The sequence below is a fragment of the Rhinatrema bivittatum genome, chromosome 3 (assembly GCF_901001135.1).
Source record: "Rhinatrema bivittatum chromosome 3, aRhiBiv1.1, whole genome shotgun sequence".
NCBI lineage: Eukaryota > Metazoa > Chordata > Amphibia > Gymnophiona > Rhinatrematidae > Rhinatrema > Rhinatrema bivittatum.
In genome coordinates this window covers 470974452-470998200 of record NC_042617.1, presented here as the reverse complement: position 1 = coordinate 470998200, position 23749 = coordinate 470974452, and the positions used below count along the sequence as shown (strand labels likewise).

The 23749-nt window shown below is 45.2% G+C and overlaps 1 protein-coding gene across 2 annotated transcripts in view; it reads left to right on the top strand.

The window, feature by feature from the left end:
* Positions 1-23749, top strand: part of WDR35 (WD repeat domain 35) — a 333796-nt gene that overhangs the window by 249323 nt on the left and 60724 nt on the right. For both annotated transcript variants that reach the window (XM_029595967.1, XM_029595968.1), the window contains 2 exons: positions 9166-9312; positions 23014-23146. In XM_029595967.1, coding sequence (XP_029451827.1) covers positions 9166-9312; positions 23014-23146 — 280 coding nt within the window. The remainder of the gene's footprint in view (positions 1-9165; positions 9313-23013; positions 23147-23749) is intronic.

The following is a 23749-nucleotide window of genomic DNA, read 5'->3' as shown; positions in this document are numbered from 1 at the left end:
CCATCGACGGCATAAGTCTCGGCCTGTCGAGGATCCACAGCCATCGACCTCTGCTCAAGCCGAGCCACCGACAAAGAAGCCACGAACAGACCGGATGCCCTCCACGTCTCGTTCGCCGGCATCGAGGAAACCCTCACCCTCTCGGGGTGTGGGGGCCGTGATCCCACCGGTTACGGTGGTCCCTCCGGCCCTGCCTCAGCCTCCCTCTCCCGTCGAGCCGGGTATGGTTACCCCTGGTCTCCGGGCAGAACTGGACCGGCTGGTCCAGGAGGCCATCGAGAAAGCGATGAAGAAATTACAACCTCCATCGGCACCGTCTCCGGCACCGGTTCCAGTGCCGCCCCCGGCACCGACACCGGCACCGGCTTCGCCACCGAGGAGGGAACCAACCACCGAGCCGTTGATACAAGCGCTAGCACCGCTACTGAGCCGCATGGAGGCACTCATGACGGCCCTTCCATCGGTGATTCCAGTGCTATCGACAACACCACCGTCTCCGACTGGTTTCTCATCGGCAGGAGAAACACCGTTTCGAATTCCCCCTTCCGGGGTAGTTCCATCGGTACTTTCTGGTATATCTCCACCGATTTATCCTTCGGCTCCATCGATTCCGCGCCAGGCACCGATTCTATCGGCAGCACCGAAGCCATCGATGCCATTTCTGGTTCCACCTACCGCACCGATTCCACCTCGGTTTCCATCGATGCCTTCAGAGCCTCAGCCAGGTCCATCAGGGCTACAAGCCACACATGATCCCTACGATACCTGGGGTGATGATGATGATACCTCTTCTGACACAGATCTGCCTTCGCCACCATCTCCTACAGAGAGTAGAAAAAGATCTCCTCCTGAGGATCTATCTTTCATTAATTTTGTGAAAGAAATGTCAGAAGTTGTACCTTTTCAACTACAATCTGAAGCTGATGATAGACACCAGATGATGGAACTACTTCAATTTCTGGATGCTCCAAAAATCATTGCTTCCATCCCTATACACCAGGTGTTTTTGGATCTGCTCAAGAAAAACTGGGAATCTCCTTCATCGGTGTCACCAGTTAACAAGAAAGCTGACTCCACATACCTTGTCCAGTCAGCACCAGGTTTCCAAAAACCTCAACTGGATCATCGCTCTGTTGTGGTTGAGTCCGCGCAGAAGAAGGCCAAGCGTCTTAAGCCGCACTCTTCTACCCCACCTACCAGGGACAACAAGTTCCTGGATAGTGTAGGACGGAAAGTGTATCATGGAGCTACGTTGATTTCACGCATCGCTTCATATCAACTTTACATGACTCAATACAACAGAGCCATCTTTAAGCAGATGCAAGACTATGCTGACACGTTGCCGGACCAATACCAACCACAGCTTCAAGCCCTTCTTCACAAGGGATTTGAGGCAGGGAAGCACGAGATTAGGACTGCCTATGACATATTTGATGCTTCCACGAAGGTTTCAGCCACAGCCATCTCAGCCAGACGTTGGGCTTGGTTAAAGTCATCCAACCTTCGCCCAGAAGTCCAAGATCGTCTTGCTGATTTGCCCTGCTTAGGCGACAATTTGTTTGGAGAGCAAATTCAACAGATTGTGGCGGAGTTAAAAGACCACCATGAGACGTTGAAACAACTCTCATCTGTCCCACCTGAGGTGACCTCCAAGCAACCGCAAAAGAAGGACTCTAAGAAGTCATTCTTTCGACCACGTCGCTACTACCCTCCGTCAACTAGGGCTCGTCCTGCACGGTCCTCCAGCAGACCTCAGCCTCGTCAGCCGAGAAAGCAAAGACCTACTGTAGCCCCACCTCCTGGGCCTACGGCGGGCCTTTGACTTCCCTGTACTGAGCACATGCCAAATCCCTCTTCCACACATCCCTGTGGGAGGTCGTCTGTACCACTTTTTACACCGTTGGAAACAGCTCACCTCAGATCAGTGGGTGCTAGCAATTATCGCACAGGGTTACCACCTCAACTTCATAACTCTTCCGCCAGACTCCCCGCCCCTTCAGGCATGGAGTCTAACCAGCCATTTGACTCAATTACAACAAGAAGTATCCCTTCTTCTACAATCAAATGCTATAGAACCCGTCCCTCCTTGTCAACAAGGGAAAGGATTCTATTCCAGATACTTCCTCATACCAAAGAAATCAGGGGGACTACGTCCAATTCTGGACCTTCGAGCCCTCAACAAGTATCTGCAAAAAGAAAAGTTCAAGATGGTAACCCTGGGCGCCTTGCTCCCTCTCTTACGAAAGGGGGATTGGCTGTGCTCTCTCGACCTCAAGGACGCTTATACCCACATTGCGATAACACAATCTCATCGCAAGTATCTGCGTTTTCTGATAGGCCACGACCATTATCAATACCGGGTACTACCTTTCGGGCTGGCATCTGCTCCACGGGTCTTTACCAAATGTCTCGTAGTGGTAGCAGCATTCCTAAGGAAGGAAGGTGTCCACGTCTACCCATACCTGGACGATTGGCTAATCAGGGCCTCCTCCCAACACATAGCTCAATCCTCCCTAAAATTGACAATTCAAACACTCCTTTCCTTAGGGTTTCTTGTCAATTACGAGAAATCTTGCTTAGTCCCGTCTCAAACCTTATCCTTCATTGGAGCAGACTTGGACACCTTGCAGGCAAAGGCTTACCTTCCTCTTCAGAGGGTCCACACCCTAATATCCCTGGCTCGCCAGCTCCAGTCTCAAAACACTGCCACGGCTCGCCAGTTCCTCATTCTCCTAGGACACATGGCATCCTCGGTTCAAGTCACTCCCATGACCCGACTAGCCATGAGAGTAACACAATGGACTCTACGACACCAATGGATTCAAGCTTTTCAGCCTCTGTCCTCCATAGTCACAGTCACACAGGCCCTGCGCCTATCCTTAACCTGGTGGACAACTCAGGTCAACCTCCTTCAGGGCTTACCTTTTCTTCCACCGGATCCGCAAGTAATCCTAACCACCGATGCTTCTCACATCGGTTGGGGAGCCCATGTGGACGAATTACAAACCCAAGGGTTATGGTCCAAAGAGGAAGCCGAACACCAGATAAATTTCCTGTAACTTTGCGCAATCCGCTATGCACTCCGAACTTTCAAAGATCATCTATTCCATCAGATAATCTTAATCCAGACGGACAACCAAGTGGCCATGTGGTACATAAACAAGCAGGGAGGCACAGGCTCCTTCCTTCTGTGTCAGGAAGCTGCGCAGATCTGGGCGGAAGCCCTCTCCCACTCTATGTACCTCAGGGCCACTTACCTGCCGGGAGTAGACAATGTATTGGCAGACCAGCTGAGCCGTGTCTTCAAGCCACACGAGTGGTCACTCGATCCTCTGGTAGTGACCTCTCTGTTTCACAAGTGGGGTTTTCCCCGCATAGACCTCTTTGCGTCCCCTCAGAACCACAAAGTGGACGATTACTGCTCTCTCATTCGGAGCCAACACTTTCAGCCGAGAGATGCCTTCTCCCTCAAGTGGACGACAGGTCTGCTTTATGCATTCCCTCCACTTCCTCTTCTGTCAAGGACTCTCGTGAAGCTACGCCAGGACGGAGGAACCATGATCCTGATAGCACCCCACTGGCCACGCCAAGTGTGGTTTCCCATACTCCAGGATCTCTCCATCCGCAGGCACATCCCTCTGGGAACGGATCCGCATCTGCTCACTCAAAACGACGGATGCCTCCTCCATCCCAACCTCCAAGCCTTGTCCCTGACGGCATGGATGTTGAAAGGTTAGTCCTTCAGCCTTTTAACCTTTCGGATTCGGTTTCTCGTGTCCTGATAGCTTCACGAAAGCCCTCTACCAGAAGATCCTATTCATATAAATGGAAAAGGTACACATCATGGTGCACTTCTCAGTCCCTTGATCCCCTTTCCTGTCCAATATCTAAGTTCTTGGACTATTTATGGCACCTATCAGAATCCGGTCTAAAGACCTCTTCCATTAGGATGCATGTCAGTGCGGTAGCCGCCTTCCATAAAGGTGTACAGGGTGTCCCTATTTCAGTACAACCCCTGGTAACACGTTTTCTTAAAGGCTTGCTCCATCTGAAGCCACCCTTACGTCCTCCGGCCCCATCTTGGGACCTTAAACTGGTTCTTGGTCGTCTAATGAAACCTCCTTTCGAACCTCTGCACTCCTGTGAATTAAAGTATCTCACATGGAAAGTGTTATTCCTTTTGGCTATCACTTCAGCTCGCAGGGTTAGTGAATTGCAGGCCCTAGTTACCTATCCGCCTTACACTAAGCTCCTGCAGGACCGGGCGGTACTCCGCACTCACCCTAAATTTTTACCTAAGGTAGTTTCTGAGTTTCATATTAATCAATCCATCATACTACCTATCTTTTTTCCCAGGCCCCACTCCAACTCCGGGGAACAGACTCTGCATACCCTAGACTGCAAACGAGCTCTAGCTTTTTATCTAGACCGTACAGTTGCTCACAGGAAGAGCACTCAATTATTTGTCTCTTTCCATCCTAACAAGTTAGGACATCCTGTGGGTAAGCAGGCTCTTTCCTCCTGGTTGGCGGACTGCATTTCTTTTTGCTATCAGCAAGCTGGCATTCCTTTTCAAGACCGTGTGAAAGCACACTCTGTGAGGGCCATGGCGACGTCAGTGGCACACCTTCGATCGGTGCCGCTTCCTGACATCTGCAAAGCTGCAACCTGGAGTTCTCTCCATACCTTTGCAGCCCACTATTGTTTGGACAAAGCTGGAAGACAGGACTCTATCTTCGGCCAATCTGTCTTGCGTAACCTTTTTCCAACGTGATGTACCAACACCCTTCCACCTTCCTGGTAGGGTGCGGATGCCCTTTACCAAATTCCACCCCAGTTGTTGTGCCTGTTGCACGTCATTGGGTGCATTTGGTGCAAGTCAGGACATCCTCAGCTCGGTACTCACCCATTTGTGAGGACAACCATCCTGCTTGTCCTGTGAGAAAGCAAATGTTGCTTACCTGATGTAACAGGTGTTCTCACAGGACAGCAGGATGTTAGTCCTCACGAAACCCGCCCGCCACCCCGCGGTGTTGGGTTTGTTTTGTTTTTACTTTTTAGGCACTGCCTGTAGCTTTGAAAATCAGACTGAAGGGAGACCCCTGCTGGCTGCAGGGTCAGTGCCTTGCTGGGCATGCCCAGTAGGGGCCAGTCAAAGTTCTGTTTAAACTTTGACAGAAGTTTTCCGTGGTGGGCTCCATCCTCGATGTCACCCATTTGTGAGGACTAACATCCTGCTGTCCTGTGAGAACACCTGTTACATCAGGTAAGCAACATTTGCTATCCCTTGTCTGTTAACCAGATGCAGGCCCAATCCATGCCACCCACTTATCAGTGAAGCTCAGACTTTGAGTGTTCTTGGAGATACTGCTATGAATCTCAGGACCTTTCTGATTAAGAGGGGTTAACAAGTCTGCCCTTGGACCCTTCTCCGCCACAGAAAATGAGGTTTCGAGAGGATCTATTCTTTGCTGAGTTTGTTAAGAAAATGGCTGTATTCCATTTGATTTACAGAAGGATGAAGAATCCACAGCCAAAATGCTAGATTTTCTCCAAGGATATTGTGTTAGTACTCGTCCACAAAATCCTTCAGACACTTCAAAGAAGATTCTACTCAAGTATTTTTTATTAGTCCTTACATCTTTGTGTTCAAAAATGAACAAAAAAGAACAGATCTGTTTAAAATACTTACAGTCTAAATTATAACATATTCTAGGTATTTATCTATCCCCAGAGAGTTCATAATCTATGTTTTTTCATGAGGCAATGGAGGATGAAGTGACATGCCCAAGGTCACAATGAGTGGCAGCAGGACTTGATCCCTGGCTTCCCTGGTTCGCAACCCAATGCTCTAACCACTAGGCTCCTCTAGAACCCATTCCTTATTGCTTCCAGGGAGGGATTCCCATATCCTTGATCTCGTTGGAAGAAAGGCTTCCCAGGAAGCTATGCTAAATGCCCAAATAGCTTCCTGTCAACTTTTATGAGCCATTATTTATAAAACATTCTGAGGACATGAAGGATTTTCAAAAAAGCTCTCTCAGAAGTTGCATGACACCCTGGAATCACTAGCAGAAAAGGGGATGAAGTGTGGAAAACACATGATCCAGTTAAGCTTTTGATGTTTTTGAAATGGAATCAAGAGTCTCTACAGTTGGTATTGCGCCTTTACGCTCGCCGCCTGCAACAGCTCCGCGGAGCAGCCCTCTCACCTTTCCAAGCAACTTCCAGGCTCCAGCTCTCCGTCGCTCGTGGCAGTGGGCCGCCGGCTCCGACCTCAGGCCCTTGCCAGCGCCTCCGGCCCTGCTCCACTTCCCAGGACTTCCAGCCAGAATGTCTCCATCCGTCAGGCCTCTCTGTGGGGTTTGCGGAGAGTCGCCGCTAGGAGCACCACACCCCTCCCCAGGCACGCGCGCATCAGTAGAACCTTTAAAGGGCCTGCGGCGGGAACCTGGCCATGGACCTGGATGCTGACGTCAAATCCTTCAGCATATAAAAGCTCAAGCCTTTCATAGAAGCTTTGCCTTTGCAACAGGTCTCCTTGGTTCCCTGTTTGGTTCTGAGTACTTGTTCCCTCCGTGCTTCCTCGTTCCGTGTTCCTGAGTGTCTTCCAGTTCCTGTGTCTTCGTTCATCTCGTATGTACTTCGACTGACCTCCTGGTGCCAACCTCTGCTACGTCCAACCTTGCCTGCCTTCTCCAAGCCTGACCTCTGCTACATCCAACCTTGCCTGACTTCTCCAAGCCCTGACCTCTGCTACATCCGACCTTGCCTGCCTTCTTTGTGCCTGACCTCTGCTACGTCCGACCTTACCTGCCTTCTCTGTGCCTTCTCTGTGCCTGACCTCTGCTACGCCTGACCATGCCTGCCTTCTCCGTGCCTTGACCATTGCTACGAACGACTACGCTATAGACTCCTTTGTGTCCAGAGTTCTATGTTGCTTGCTACATCTTCTCATTGCTACCAGCTCTCATCCGAGTTTGACAGTGATGCCTCTGTACCTATCCTCTGGACTTGGACTCCTAAGGCTCTGGCCTTTCTCTCTCAAGCACCTTCAGTCAAGCTTCGTTCCTTGGTGCTTGGGTTCCTGTACTGGGACCAGTCCAGGATAATACTATGCTACCTGCTGGCTGCTGTCTCTGAGCCGAACTGTTCGCCTTTGTTGTTCTATCTCGAAGCCCGCCTAAGTCCTGCCGGCCCCAGCACCCAAAGGCTCAAACCGAGGGGAACATGGGCTGGTATAGGTGAAGCTCCAGTGACCTCTAGCTTCAGCTCACTCCACCTGCTGATGGTGGAGACCCATAGGCCCTTGCCTGCGGGTTGCATCAACCCCACCTCAGTCCAAGAATCCACCTCCAGCGCAACAGCGCCCACAGACTGACATGGCTTTGGACCTCAGAACTATGATAGGATGTCCAGGATAGGTTCACTGACATGCCTTGCAGAGGGGAGAATTTCTTTGGAGATAAGATTAAGGAAGGTGGTGGCTGAGGTGAAGAACCACTGTGTAATGCTTCAAAGCTTTTCCACAGCCGCTCCAGAATTGCCCTCCTCATCTAGGAAGTATTTGAGTGCAGCCTGAGCACTGTTCCCTCTAAGCTGTGTGCATGTGTGCGCGCACACAGGTCATGAACCCTGTGCACACAGCAAAACATAGCACACACAAAAAAATCCAGATGATATTTCCATTCAGGTGGTTCATATAGCACAATTTTGAACTTGGCTTATAAAAAGTTGCCCACAAATGTTTTATGCAAGCAGTCTTTAAAAAATATGAGGGAACATTGACACTGAGGAGACTTTATCCACCACCCAATTATTCCCATCAGCAGCAGGGATTTTGCTCTTATCCCAGACAGCAAAGAGCCCCAAATCTATAGCCAGCATCCCAGCCAAAATCCAGGGTTTTGATTAGATCAAAGGGGTCATAGGCATCATCTCAATATCAATGCTGGGGCACCTTCCTGTCAGGAAGGCTGAAGTTTTAAGTAAACTATTGGACAAAAGCAGCTTCAGACACATGAGTCCTCAGCATTGTCCAAAATGGATACAAATTGCATCTATTGGAAACCCCACCAAATAGCATTTCCTGAATCTAAACAGAGCAGCAGGACTCATCCCATCCTAGAGCTGAATAAATTTCTGGTAAAAGAGAAGGTCAAGATGGTTTTCTTCAGCACCTTAATCCCTTTTCTAGAAAGAGGGAACCATCTATGCTCCCTGGATCTAAATGATGTACATATAGAGATATTTCCAGGTCCCAACAAATATCTTAGATTTGTAGTAGGGAATTGCCACCTCCAATATCACATAACCAGATTATGCCAGTTTTATATATAGTTATGCCAATTTTTATACATGGGTCTGCAAATTCATAAATCGCTTACTGCTCCTCCTGAGCGCCCCATTGTCTCAGGAAGGAGTTCCATTTTAGAACCAGTGACTATATTCATAGACAAATCTTTACAACAGTTTGTGAAAGAAGCGTGGTCTTTATACAAGACTCTACCCAAATACTGCTTTTACTTGATCAGTTCATTGAGGTGCAAGAAGAAAGTTGGTTGGTCACCATGGACATTCAGTCCTTGTACACAGGTGTGCCACAGGACAGTGCATTATCATTTGTAGCCACGGTTATGGCTAGTAGATCACAACCCAGTTGGATTCCCACAGATTTTGTGGTACAGTTAGCTAAGCTGGTTTTACACAACTTTTTTTCATTCAAGCATGAAGTGCATTTACAGACTCACAGTTTGGCCATGGGATCACCTTTGACACCGGACTTGGCCAATCTATATGTCATATTGTTTGAAGCAAAGTATTTGTATGCATCCCTGTGGTTTCAACACATTCGCCTTTGGTGATGATATATCAATGACATGATTTACATTCCAAAATGTACAAATCTCTCAACACCGGGTGTATTGACTGAACAGGAAGTTTATTAAGGAAGAGTGTATGAAAGCTCCAGAGTTTTGGAGATGATGCTGTAAGTAGCATCAATGCAACTCTATTCAGAAGCTATCTTTGGAGAATAATAGTTACAAATAAGCAATTATCTTTTCTAAAGTATTTGAAAAAGAACATAAGTGACAGCTTTTGTTTTAAACTCTGTAATGCTGATACTAATGAAAGTATTCAATATATGATATCATTTATTTTCAGAGATCTGGCTATTGGCCTGCGAATAAAATTGGGAGACTGGTTTCGTGTACTGCAGTTGTTGAGAACAGGTTCTGGCGATTCGGATGATACTCTTCTTGAACAGGCATATAATGCTATTGGTGATTATTTTGCAGACAGACAAAAATGGTATGTGTTTTACAAAGAGAATTGTATGAATAGTAATCCACCTTGTAAGTGTATTCTCTGTCTCCATAGTTCAATTTTATCTTTGAATAAAATGTGTGGTGGTTAAATATTTTTATATACATCTCAGTGTGTATCATATACTGTAATATGTTATTCCATAGGTGGGTTGTAAGATTATGAGATATAGAATCCAGAGAAAGCTTCACATGAATAAAGGTTAATCAGGAGACTCCTCATTTATTCCAGCTTGTAAAAAGAAGAGACAGCAATTAAAGACAAAGAAACTTTGAAAACACAGATGAGAATGGATTGGAGGTGACAGTTTCTATGTCTATTTGGAGAAAAATGAGAACAGTTCCTTTATGTTAATCAGCTTATAACATTATAGTAGCATTACAGTGGGATTAGTCCACTGCTGTTTAGAGTGCCTCATCCTTTGGGAACGAATGATGGCTTAGTTCATCCTCTGAGGCAGGGAACACTGAAAAACAGTCCCAGCCATTGTTCTACATTGACACTGACTGAATGTCCCTAAGGCGTTCTTGTGTATTGTTCTGAAGAAAGCAACAGTTTGTCCAATAGCTGGAGGAGCACAACCGTGCAAGTTTAAAGAAAATGGTGGAATGGGCAGAGAACTGAAAGTAAAAGCAAAACTGCAGTTACTAGGTTTTCAGAACAGTAGGGTCACGCTTTTTGATCTCCCTGTCTACATGTCAGAAAAGGTTATTTGAACAAAATATAAACTATAAAATGAATTAGGAATAACTTCTTGTTAGAATGATAATGCAAATAAATGAGTTCTACTGTTTAACTTTTAACATTTTAGTCAATTTTTAGAATTTTAAAAAATGATTTTTTTTTCTAGTGGGGGCAGGGTGTTATTTCTACTGATATTCAAAGGCTTTTTGAGTTAGCCAGACAAGAGCCAAGGTTTCAATATTCTCTGCCTCTCAGTGAGCAGATAAATTTTCTACACACAACACATTATGGGGCGGATTTTAAAAGGGTTACACTCATAAGTGATTGGAGAAGAGCGGTGGTGGTCCCGCTTCACAAGAGTGGGAACAGAGAAGACGCTGGTAACTACAGACTGGTTAGCCTCACTTTGGTGGTGGGAAAAGTAATGGAGTCACTGCTGAAAGAGAGAATAGTGAACTATCTACAGTCAGGAGAATTGCTGGACCAGAGGAAGCATGGATTCACCAGGGGAAGATCCTGTCAGACAAATCTGATTGACTTTTTTGACTGGGTAACCAAGGAATTGGATCAAGAAAGAGCACTCGATGTCATCTACTTGGATTTCAGCAAAGCTTTTGATATGGTCCCGCACAGGAGACTGGTGAATAAAATGAGAAGCTTAGGAGTGAGTGCCGAGGTGGTGGCCTGGATTGCAAACTGGTTGACGGACAGAAGACAATGTGTGATGGTAAATGGAACTCTCTCTGAAGAGAGAGAGCAGTGTTAAGCGGTGTACCGCAAGGATCGGTGTTGGGACCGGTCCTGTTCAATATCTTTGTGAGCGACATTGTGGACAGGATAGAAGGTAAGGATTGTCTTTTTGTGGACAACACTAAGATCTGCAACAGAGTGGACACGCCGGAAGGAGTGGAGAGAACGAGATGGGATTTAAGGAAGCTGGAAGAGTGGTCGAAGATATGACAGCTGAGATCCAGTGCCAAGAAGTGCAGAGCCATGCATATGGGGAGTGGAAATCCGAATGAACGGTATTCGATGGGGGGAGAAAGGCTGATGTGCACGGAGCAGGAGAGAGACCTTGGGGTGATAGTGTCTAATGATCTGAAGTCGGCAAAACAATGTGACAAGGCGATAGCTAAAGCCCGAAGAATGCTGGGCTGCATAGAGAGGAATATCAAGTAAGAAAAGGGAAGTGATTATCCCCTTGTACAGGTCCTTAGTGAGGCCTCACCTGGAGTACTGTGTTCAGTTCTGGAGACCATATCTCCGAAGAGACAGAGGCAAGATGGAGGCGGTCCAGAGAAGGACGACCAAAAAGGTGGAAGGTTTTCATCAAATGACTTATGAGGAGAGATTGAAGAATCTAAATATGTACACCCTGGAGGAAAGGAGGAGCAGAGGTGATGTGATATACAGACTTTCAGATACTTGAAAGGTTTTAATGATCCAAAGACAACGACAAACCTTTTCCGTCGGAAAAAAATCAGCAGAACCAGGGGTCACAATTTGAAGCTCCAGGGAGGAAGACTCAGAACCAATGTCATGAAGTATTTCTTCACGGAGAGGGTGGTGGATGCCTGGAATGCCCTTCCGGAGGAAGTGGTGAAGACCAGAACTGTGAAGGACTTCAAAGGACTTCAAAGGGGCGTGGGATAAACACTGTGTATCCATACTTCAAATCAGTGTACAGGTATTAGAATCCAGCAGCCTTCCCAGACTGCATGGCAGTGGATATTCACCGTGTGGCAGGGAGCCACCATTGGATGCTCTGATGCATGTAGGCTTAGGACCCGGCAAAGAGATGCTTGGTGGGTCCTAGCTGGCAGGAGAGTCGGCTTTGCTTCAGCTTTACACGTGGGTGGGAGAGTCGGGTACCTGCCCCAATGATGATGTCACTTGCTCAAGACTACTTAACCTGCCTGGACTTGGATTTGTTGCCTCAGCAAGAAAGTCTCTTGGTTCATGCTCCTGGTTCCAGTCTTCTGTCTTGCTTAAGCCCTTCAGCAACAGCCTGGTTCCATTTTTTCAGCCTTCAGCTTTGCTTCAGTCTTAGCTTTGGGTTCCACTGCAATCTTCAGCTCTGCTTCAACCTCAGCCTTGTTTCAAACCCTCAGACTTGTCTCAAGCCATAAGCCTTGTCTCAAGCTATCAGCCTTGTCTCAAGCTGTCAGTCTTGTCCTTACCTGGCTTCAGTCACAGCCTGGTCTTTGAATAGACTTTTGGACTCAGTCATAGTCTAGTCTACAACTACTATAAAGAGTCAAAAAATGTGAAATGCAAAAGAGTACCGCATCAACGATATAGGCACATAGCAGAATTAAAATCTTTGAATCAATACTAGCATGAGCTTAAAAAACCATCATAACATCCGGCAGCAAGGAAGACTATATGTTGTCCAATTGCTTGCATAGTCAGTCATAATCATGGGTCTTAGAGCACCACAGTGAGCCAAATATTTTTATATATTTTTTTACACAAAGAAAATTCACTTCCCTCATGAAGTATATTCTTCCGTTTCAAAAATGGAGAAGTGTGCAGCTGTAGTGTGGCTGTAATTAGTCAGAAACCTGAAATAACATTATGTTAAGAAGTGCTTCTGCTTCAGGGGTATTTTTTTGCACTCACTAGCCTTCATTTCCCACGGCTCATTGAATGGCATATGTATTCTTTATCAATGTTGAGCCGCAAACGAGTGCCATTCAATTCACTAGCTCATGCTAGTGTTGATTACGATCCTCAAATATTTGAATTCTGCTAAGTGAATGCCTATGTCGTTGATGCGATAGTCTAGCCTATGCCAAGACTCGCTCACCTGCCACTGGCATGGTTCTCAGGACTCTACCTACAAGGCTGCATCATGGCAAAAGGGGCTCACACAAACATAGTTCCTTACAGTTTGCTGAGGCCATGGGCTTAGTGAACTCGTCCCCACATCGGGCCATCGTTGCCTTGATCACCCAGATGTAGGGGCAAAAACAAGGAATTGATCAGTCTCATGCACCAGTTTATGCAATACGCCCAGCAGCAACTCATTCAAGTAAAAGATTCATTAGAGACCTTGTCACAGCGTTTAGATGTAATGCAAGTTCAATGTCTAGCTTCAGTCTCATTTCCAGTTCTGGTGAACCCTGCAACAGCCCTTATCTGGACTTTGTGAGTCCTTGATTCAACTACTGCTGTCTCCAAGGTATGGGGATGATCATAAAGCATGCAGAGGATTCCTTAATGTGTGCAAGATGCAATTTGAATTACAGCCGGCTCAGTTTTTCTCCGACTGTATCAAGATCACATATACACTCTCCCTGTTGGACAGTCCAGCTCTGCCTTGGGTCTCTTCCTTGTGGGAACAAGATGATTTGCTTTTCAGGAATTTGGTCAAATTCGTGCAGCAACTCCATTTGATCTTTGATCTTCCTGGGAATGTTACGTCTGTTGCCACAGAGCTCCTTCATATTCGTCAGGGCAGTCGTTCTGTTGGTGAATATATGGTAGAATTCTGTACTTTAGCTTCTGAACTCGGTTGGGGTGAAGATAGCCAAACCACCATTTTTTGGCAGGGATTATCTGAGAAAATAAAGGATGAATTTGCAGCCTGGGACCTATCCCCATCCCTCGAAGCACTCATTGCCTTGGCTATTTCTATTGACCTGAGATTCCAGGAATAGGTTCATGACAAGAAAAACTCTCATCAGACCTCGCTCGTGGTTTCCAGACCTCCGAATCTTTCGCAACTCATCCTGGAACTACTGAAGGTGGCTGCCTTTGAAGAACCAATGCAACTTCCGCTTGATGAGAAACAAAGGCGAAGATCGCAGAATCTTTCTACTGTGACAAACAAGATCATTTTGTCCATCAATGCCCCCTGAGACCGGAAAAAGCTATAAAGAGAAGTCTTGTCAGGAAGACAGTATTGCACCATCCTGCTTCCTCTCCGCTACTTCGATTCTGGTGTGTTTTACGGAAAACACTCAGTTCAGACTGAAGCATTAGTAGATTCTGGAGCCATGGGCTACTTTATTCACGAATCATTGCTACATCAATGTGGTTGCCTTACTATCAGCTTAACCACTCCCTATGTCATTTCGTCCATTGACAGAGAATCCCATCTGGTCATATAATTATAGCTTCCTCGCCCATCATGATGCAGATTGGGTCTCATCAATAGAACATTCACTTCTGTGTACTATCTAAAGCATCCAGCCCTCTTGTACTTGGACTACCCTGGCTGAGTCTTCATCAACCATCTATTGACTGGAATTCCTTACAGATTGACCAATGGGATCTGTCCTGCCGAGAACATTGTATCATTTTATCTTTGTCTCCGGCCTTTTTTCACTTTGAATCATCTAGTCTGATGTGCCAGTTTTGCTGCTTCATTATACATCCTGTTCCTTCGTAAATTCTGAACTGTGTTGACCTTCTGCCAAAGAACCTTTGTCCATTAGTCAGGACCAGTCTCAGTCCTTGTCCAAGCTTTCAAACTTTTCTTCAGTTAAGTCTTCTGCTTTGAATGGTTTTCCAGTCCAGTCTCAAAACCAAAGAATCTCTAGATCCTCGGTCTGGACCCCCGAGCCTTCAGTTGGTAAAATAGTACTTTCTTCTTCTCAGAAGCCGAAGAGAAGAGGCTTGAGGAGAGGGTACTGTTAGAATCCTGCCGCCTTCCCAGACTCCTTGGCAGTGGACGTTCACTGTGTAACAGGGAGCCTCCATTGGACACTCTGATGCATGTGATACTAGGACCTGGCAAAGAGACGCTTAGCCCCAATGAATGATGTCACATGCTCATGATTACTTAGCCTGCCTGGACTTGGATTCGTTGCCTCAGCAAGAAGGTCTCCTGGTTCCTGTTCCTCCTGTTATAATTCTTCTGTGTTGCTCAAGCCCTCCAGCCTGGTTCCTACCTTTGGCTCCAACCTGGTTCCTGCCTTTGGCTCCAGCTGGTTGCTGCTTTCGGCATCAGCCTGATTCCTGTCTTCAGCTTCTGCCTAGTTCCATCTTCTCAGCTTTCAGCTTTGCTTCAGTCTTCTCCTGTGGCTTCACTGCAGTCTTCAGCTCTGTGTCAACCTCAGCATTGTTTCAAGCCATCAGCCTTGTCCTTGCCTGGCTTCAGCTGTAGCCTGATCTTTGTATAGACTTTTGGACTCAGTCATAGTCTGGCCTACAACACATATTTCAACTTCAAGATGCACAAGCATCTCCCAGCAGGCATGCATTGGTATGCTGATGACCATGGGGCCTGGTAAGGGTAATGTCAATAGGAACAATACCAAGGATTTCCTCTTCTCAAAACAGTGCTAGTGCAATGTCCTGTAGGCTTGTCTTGGCACTTTCCTCTTCAAAACAAAAAAGTAATGCTTTTTACTATATATTACTAAATTCTGGGTTATTCGGGTGAAAATAGGTATTGGACCCTGCTGCTGGAACCAATCATCCATTTATAAAATAGTTCTTAAGAGACTATCGGTTTTGACTTCACCTTAATGCACATTTTTCAGGAACCAGTTGTGTCTTAAGTCAAAGGACTTTCTATACATAATTTAAAAATGTACAATACATAAACATACAAGACAAACAATTATGTAATTACATAATTGGACTATTATAATCACAAAAAAAGAAAAGCTTCATATGACGGAGAGAGAAAATTAGTCTACCCTGAGACAGACATTTTTAAAAGGCTGACCAAATATATATCTATCTATGCAAGTCTCCTTCTACCGTCACAACGTTAAATTACAAAGCCCACCTCAATACATACAGGATGGCCATCCTCAAAGCCAAAAAAGACTTCTTTGCAAAAAAAATTCACAATTTCTCATTCGACCCCAAAGCCTTATTCTCATTTGTAACATCTCTTACAAAACCTTCGCCACCTATCATCCCTGACGAGCAAGCATCCAACAAAGCCACGGAACTAGCCATCTACTTTGATAAGAAGATAACCAACCTCCTTAAGCCTATCTCTACCCTACAGACGACAACACTGCCTTCTAGCTCCTCAACACCAACCAGGAATTTCAACTTAACATCCTTCGAGACCCCATCTTCAATGGAAATTGAAATCATACTCAAAAAGCTCAAACCTTCCTCTCATCCATTGGACGCAATACCCTCCAATCTTCTACTCTCCATTCCAAACACCATTTCTAAAGCGTTAGCAGACATCATTAACTGCTCTCTAACTCAAGGAAAGGTTCCAGAACAACTAAAAATAGCTATCCTAAAACCCTTACTAAAAAAACCTAACCTTTCGACCGCTGACCCTGCAAACTTCCGTCCAATCGCTAATCTTCCCTTGATCTCCAGAGTGATGGAAAGATTCGTAAACAAACAACTGTCTGAGTACCTGGAGGAGAATAACATACTCTCCCCTTTCCAGTTCGGATTCAGGAAATCTCAAAATACGGAAGCTTTACTATCATCTTTATCCGACACCATCCGTCTCAATCTTGAAAGAAAAGAACCTTACCTTCTCGCCCTTCTCGACCTATCCGCCGCATTCGACATGGTTAATCATTCCATCCTACTGGAGCAGCTATCTGATATAGGAATTCAAGGAGAAGCACATAGCTGGTTCCAATCGTTCCTGGAGAATAGATTCTACAAGGTCAGGATCAATAATAAAGAATCACTCCCAATCAAATCAAACTACAAGGTCAGGATCAATAATAAAGAATCACTCCCAATCAAATCAAACCGAGGAGTCCCGCAAGGATCATCCCTCTCCCCCACTCTTTTTAACATTTATCTGCTACCACTCTGCCATCTACTCTCCAGCCTCAAACTTAAGTATGACATTTTCGCTGACGATGTTCAAATACTTCTTCCTATCACTGAATCCCTGCAAAAAACCTGGGCACACTGGAACAGTTGTTTACATTCTATCAATATTCTGCTTTCCAGCTTGAACCTTATCCTCAATTCAAATAAAACTGAAATCCTCATCATCTCGCCTGACGAAAACCACACTCTCATCAACTCCCAAAGAGCATCCCAATTCGCAAAATCATCCATCAACCACTCCCCCTCCATCAGAGACTTAGGGGTTCGACTCGATAATCTATTCAACTTAAAATCCTTCATCCTCAACACTACTAAAGAATGTTTTTTCAAACTTCAAGTGCTCAAAAATCTGAAACCCCTCCTGCATTTCAGCGACTTCTGCTTAGTAGTTCAGTCTATCATACTTACAAAGCTAGACTACTGAAACTCTCTTCTCCTAGGCCTACCTGCCATAACTATCAAACCCCTACAGATGGTCCAGAATGCAGCGGCGAGGATACTCACTAACTCAAACAAAAGAGCCCACATCACACCAATCCTAAACGGTCTTCACTGGCTCCCTATAAAATCCAGGATCGCCTTCAAAGTGTTAATGATGATCCACAAGGACATTATCGGCATTGCCCACCTCAATTTAAGCTCGCAACTCCGCCCTCACACATCACAAAGACCTATCGGAAAAGCTTACAAAGGATCTCTATATGCTCCACGGGTCAAAACCTCATTAAGAAAACGAGCAATCTCTACAGCCGGGCCCACCCTTTGGAACTCACTGCCTCCGGAGCTTCACCACGAACCATGTCATCAAACTTTTAAAAAACACCTCAAAACATGGCTCTTCCGACAAGCCTTCCCGGATTCTCAAGAACACTCTGACACCGGTCAAAGGGCATAACAGTCCACTATGGGATCCATGATCATGCTTACTTCCCTTAGGGCCCGATTACGCCTGATTTGGATAGTCCATAGGTTACGAAAGATACCCTAGTAGATGCATTAGTTCATGTTACGCCTATTAACATTGTTCGCTGTTCCATTTATTATTTTGTTACGCCTATTAATGCTGTTCGATGTTACATTTATTACTATTTAATATTTACGTTCCATTGTTCAGACGCCTTGTTTAATGTAACGCCTTAGCCGCGACTGTTTTGTTATAATGGAAACCGATATGATTTGATATTTGTATCAAGAATGTCGGTATAAAAAAATTCTAAATAAATAAATAAAAACTTTTCTAAACCGTCGCTAAGTTATATACCATCGCAAAGGTTTACAAATAGGCACATAGACTAAGGTTAGTAAATCTAGGATATCATACATTCTAACAGGTGCCAATAAAGTTCGGTTACAATTTCATAAATAAAATCATTATTTGAGTAATGTTGGTCATGTCCAGGTATATTATTGAGTTACTATCTCTTTGAGATATTACTTCTTAAATGTAGGATTGAGTAAATTCATTCTCATCTGCATTACTCTGTACTTTCATTCTCTACCCTCCACACTCTTTAGTGAAGGCTTTTTTAAAGAGTCATGTTTTTAAATTTTTCTTAAAAGTTTTGAGATTATTCTGTAATCTGAGTTCAGGGGGCATTGTGTTCCATAGTATGGGCCCAGCCAATGATAAAGCCCTTTCTCTCACTTGGGTTAATTTTGCTGACTTTACTGAAGGGATTGTTAGTAGTGCTTTGTTTGCTGAGCGGAGGCTTCTTTGTGGAACGTGTACTCGTAAGGCTGTGTTTAGCCAGTCTGCTTCTTTATCTAGTAAATTACAGCAAAAGAACAAACTAAGAAGATTGCAGAAACGATAGAAAACAAGGACATTTTAATACATACCTGAAATGTGAAACATTCCTGAAATTTGCAAATTTACTATGTTTATACTTTTCTAGTTGCCCTAGTAATAAGGCATTGAATAGTGTCCAAGTTTGTCCTTCAGTTGTATGTTTTGGTAGATTGACGACATTTATCTGCATAAAACATTCTTGTGTATGGTTATAGGATAACTCTTGGTTTCTCAGACGACAAGCAGGATGGCAGTCCTTACACATGGGTGACATCATCCGATGAAGCCCGGCACAGAAATCTTACGTCAAAGTTTCTAGAACTTTAACTGATTCTCATTGAGCATGTCCACGATATGTTTTATACCATGCATCCACGCGGGATCCCTTCAGTCTTTCTTATTCCGAGAAGTCCAGTTGTCGAGGTTGGAGTTTCATATCAATTGGATTTTTGCAAATTTTTTTTTTTTTTTAGTTTTCCATTGTTTTCTTTCTTCTCTCGTCACCATTCAGTGTGGAGTCCCGCGGTCCTCCTGATATATTCTTCCAAGGTAAATTTTTGAGCATTTCTTTGTTTTCTTCTGGGCCGGCGCATCCCAATAAGTGAATTAGGCAGTTGCCCGGGGTGCCAGTCATTAGGGGGTGGCAAAGAGCTCCCACCCAGGAAAAAGATCTAGGCATCATAGTGGATAATACTTTGAAATCGTCAGCTCAGTGTGCTGCAGCAGTCAAAAAAGCAAACAGAATGTTAGGAATTATTAGGAAGGGAATGGTTAATAAAACGGAAAATGTCATAATGCCTCTGTATCGCTTCATGGTGAGACCGCACCTTGAATACTGTGTACAATTCTGGTCGCTGCATCTCAAAAAAGATATAGTTGTGATGGAGAAGGTACAGAGAAGTGCAACCAAAATGATAAAGGGGATGGAACAGCTACCCTATGAGGAAAGGCTGAAGAGGTCAGGGCTGTTCAGCTTGGAGAAGAGATGGCTGAGGAGGGATATGATAGAGGTCTTTAAGATCATGAGAGGTCTTGAATGAGTAGATGTGAATCAGTTATTTACAATTTTGGATAATAGAAGGACTAGGGGGCATTCCATAAAGTTAGCAAGTAGCACATTTAAGACTAATCAGAGAAAATTCTTTTTCACTCAATGCACAATTAAGCTCTGGAATTTGTTGCCAGAGGATGCGGTTAGTGCAGTTAGTGCAGCTGGGTTCAAAAAAGGTTTGGATAAGGTCTTGGAGGAGACGTCCATTAATTGCTATTAATCAAGTTGACTTAGAGAATAGCCACTGCTATTAATTGCATCAGTAGCATGGGATCTTCTTGGTGTTTGGGTACTTGCCAGGTTCTTGTGGCCTGGTTTGGCCTCTGTTGGAAACAGGATACTGGGCTTGATGGACCCTTGGTCTGACCCAGCATGGCAATTTCTTATGTTGGGCTGCAAGCAAAGTCCATCCCATTTACAGCCAACAGGAATAGAGACTCAGCAGACTGCGAGTGGCAGAGACTCAGCAGGCCACGAGCAGCACCCATCCTGCTCGTCGCTGAGAAATGCAAACACTCGGTGGGCCATGAGTAGCACCAGACCTGCTCGTGGAGAGAAGCAGAGACTCAAAGGGCTGCGAGCAGCACCCATCCTGCTCGTGGCCAAGAAAAGCAGACATTTGGTGGGCCATGAGCCAGCGCCCATCCTGCTTAAGGCCGAGAGATGCAGAGTCTTGGTGGGCAATGAGTAGCGTCTCTGTTTGTGTGTGTGTGTGAGTGAGAGGGTTTGTGTGTATGAGAGAGCAATGGTAATAGTGAGAGATAGGGAGGGAGCCTGTGTAAAGGTGCGAGTGTGAATGAGGCAAGGAACCTAAGTGTGTGTAAGAGAGGAGACCTGTCTGAGTGAATTAGGTCAGAGTCAGGGCCTGGACCGGTGGGGGGAGGCGAGTGCAAGGCAGAAGGTTCGCCTAGGGCACTTAATACCCTTCCACCGGCCCTGGTTTCCTTTAGCAGTCTGTTACCTTCTGGGTGGTGGTGCTGTCAGTGTCTGTCAGCCGTCAGCTATCTGTCACCAATAAGTCCAATTTTGAATCCCTTTTGTTTCAGGACACCATGTCATCTGGGGTCCAGCGCTTCCCCTGATACAAAAGGACTATGTCTATCATGAATACCCTTGAAAGGTGTGTCCTCTGCTTGAGAGTATTACGTGACATCTGGGGTTGCTGCAGGTACATAGAAATGACCCCCAAAGTACACCGGTCCTGCTTCAATTTGATGGAACATCTGTTTGGGCACTGGAAGACCAATCTGTCAGCATCAGAGGCATCAACTTCGAAGGACCATGGAGCTGCACCGATGGAAATGGAGGCATCAGGGAAGGGGGGCCATCGGTTCCCTCAATGTCAGTGTTTGGTAGGGTACCTGGAGACAGGCCATTGTTTAGCTCTTCCTGCTCGAAGAAGACCTCGGGTTTAACCTCTTCAACCAAGGCACTGGGGAAGACCCATGCTGAGCATCGAGGGAAATTAAAGAAGCATCAGAATTGGTCCTCTTCAGTGCACAATGCCGAGCAAGGGAATGGTCTGGCACATGCTGAGAGCCCTGCAACATGACCCCATGGTGAGGATAACTCATTCTCAAAGGCTCCCAGGATTCTTCATGGTCTCCACTGGTTTTGGTGTCAGCCACTGAACCTCTTCTTAGTTCTGAAGTGGACATGCTCACCACTGAGATGTTGAGAGGCTGATTCTGCAACCCTTGGCCTGTCAGAGGGATGTGTCTTGTGTTCTCTTGGCTTCCAGAAAGCCTTCCATTAGAAGGTCCTATGAATTGAAATGGAGAAGGTTTGCTGTGTGGTGTGAGCATAAGGTCCTAGATTCTTTCTCCTGCTCCACATAAAAACTGCTTGAATACTTCTCAGAACCTAGTCTTAACTGCTTGAATACTTCTCAGAACCTAGTCTTAAGACCAGCTTGGTTAGGGTTCACCTTAGTGCAACTGGTGCATATCATCACCTATATAGAAGGTAGGCCCATCTCTGCAGCCTTTAGTTGCATGTTTCATGCAGGGTCTGCTACATTTGAAATCTCCCATCAGACCTCCTGCTGTGTCATGGGACCTCAGTGTAGTTTTGTCCTAGCTGATGAAAGCTCCCTTTGAGCCTCTCCTTTCTTGTTACCTGAAGTACCTGACCTGGAAGGCCATATTTCTGGTGGAGCATGCAGGGTCAGTGAGCTTCAGGCTTTAGTGACTTATCCATTTACACTAAGTTTTTTCATGATAGGGTATTCTTGCATATGCACTCAAAGCTTTTGCCTAAGGTGGTATCAGAATTCCAGCTTAACCAGTTAAATATCCTTCCAACATTTTTCCCCAGACTTTATTCTCACCAAGATGAACAAGCCCTGCACAGTTTGGACTGCAAGAGAGCCTTGGCCATCTGTCTGGAGCAGATGGAAATACATAGAAAGTCCACCCAGTTTTTTGTTTCCTTTGATCAGAACAAGCTGGGGATACAATTTTCTTTCAAATACATAAATCATCATTGCCAAACAGATGCTCTCCAACTAGCTGGTAGATTGCATCTCCTTCTGTTTTGCCCGGGCGGGCTTGACTCTGGTGAGCATTGTCAAGCTCACTCTGTCTGGGCCATAGCAGCATCGGTGGCTCACTTGTGATCAATTCCCATGGAGAGATCTGCAAGGCTGGAACGTGAAGTTCTCTCCATTCATTCACATCAACTACTGTTTAGACAGGGATGGCCAACATGAAAGCAGGTTTGGCCAGTCTGTCTTCCTGGACTTGTTTGAAGTGTACAACCCAACTCTGTACCTTCCTAGAGCCTATTTTTTTGTACCAGACTGCCCCACTTAGGGTATGTACATACAAAAAAGGCTTATTGCCAACAAAAATTTTGTTGTGGTTGTGCCTGTTGGCACTGTTTTTGTTGTTCCCCTTTTTTGTTGGGGGCCACCTAAAGCTAGGGATTCACCCATATGTGAGGACTGCCATCCTGTTGGTCCTCGGAGAAAACAGAGTTGCTTACCTGTAACAGGTATTCTCTGAGGACAGCAGGATGTCAGTCCTCATAAGATCTGCCCACCTCCCTGTGGAGTTGGGTCTCCACTTCATGAATTTTCTGTAGTTAAATTATTAGACTGAAGGGACCCACATGGACATGTGGTTAACGCATGCCGTGGGCATGCTCAGTTAGGTTCAATCAAAGTTCCAGAAACCTTGACATAAGTTTTGTGTGCCTGGCTCCATCATATAATGTCTCCCATGTGTGAGGACTGACATCCTGCTGTCCTCGGAGAATGCCTATTACAGGCAAGCAACTCTGCTTTATTTTTTTAATTATCTAGCATTCTAAATGTTTGACATCAGACCTGATTAACGCTTCAAACTGAACTTGTCTATTGATTCACTATGTTCACTTTTAGGGTGAATGCTGTACAATATTATTTGCAAGGTAGAAACCAGGAGCGGTTGGCTGAATGTTACTATATGCTGGAAGACTATGAAGGACTAGAGATGCTGGCCAGTGCGCTTCCTGAAAACAACAAGTTGCTTCCTGTAAGCATATAAAATTAAGGGGAGATCTAATCATTTTGCTTTGTGTTTCGTATGTTTTGTGTGCTGTCTACAGTACCATGGTTGTCTGCTTTTCCTGGCATTTTTTGCATTTTGTTGCTTTGTTTTGGTCTTGTCCATTGTTTTATGAATTCTTGTTGGCCCCAGGCCATTGATGATAATTTAATACCACTTGATTAAGCCATTATGCACAAGAGATTTTGTTTTAGAGCAGATGGAAGCAGAGCATTTCACAATTTTGCATATTATTTAATTTTGTAGCACACAGCTGCTGTTCCTAAATCAGTTAGTGCCCCAAAGAATTTGCATATTAACTATTCTCCTCTGTGCCTGACTTGCTTCCTGCATTGCTGTAGACGTGACATCAAGCTGTAAATTTAACATTGAAGTTCAAGCTGTTGGAAACTGGCCATCTTCTGCCCCTTTCTAATTGCCCTTTTACTTTTCTAGAATTTTGTCAAACAAAGCATCAGAAACTTCTCATAGGAAGGATAATTTTATAACTTCCCACATAGCAGTAAAGTCTGTATTTACACTTAAGTGTTTGCTTTTTAAAATAAAAAAGTATGCTTGTACGTGCTGACT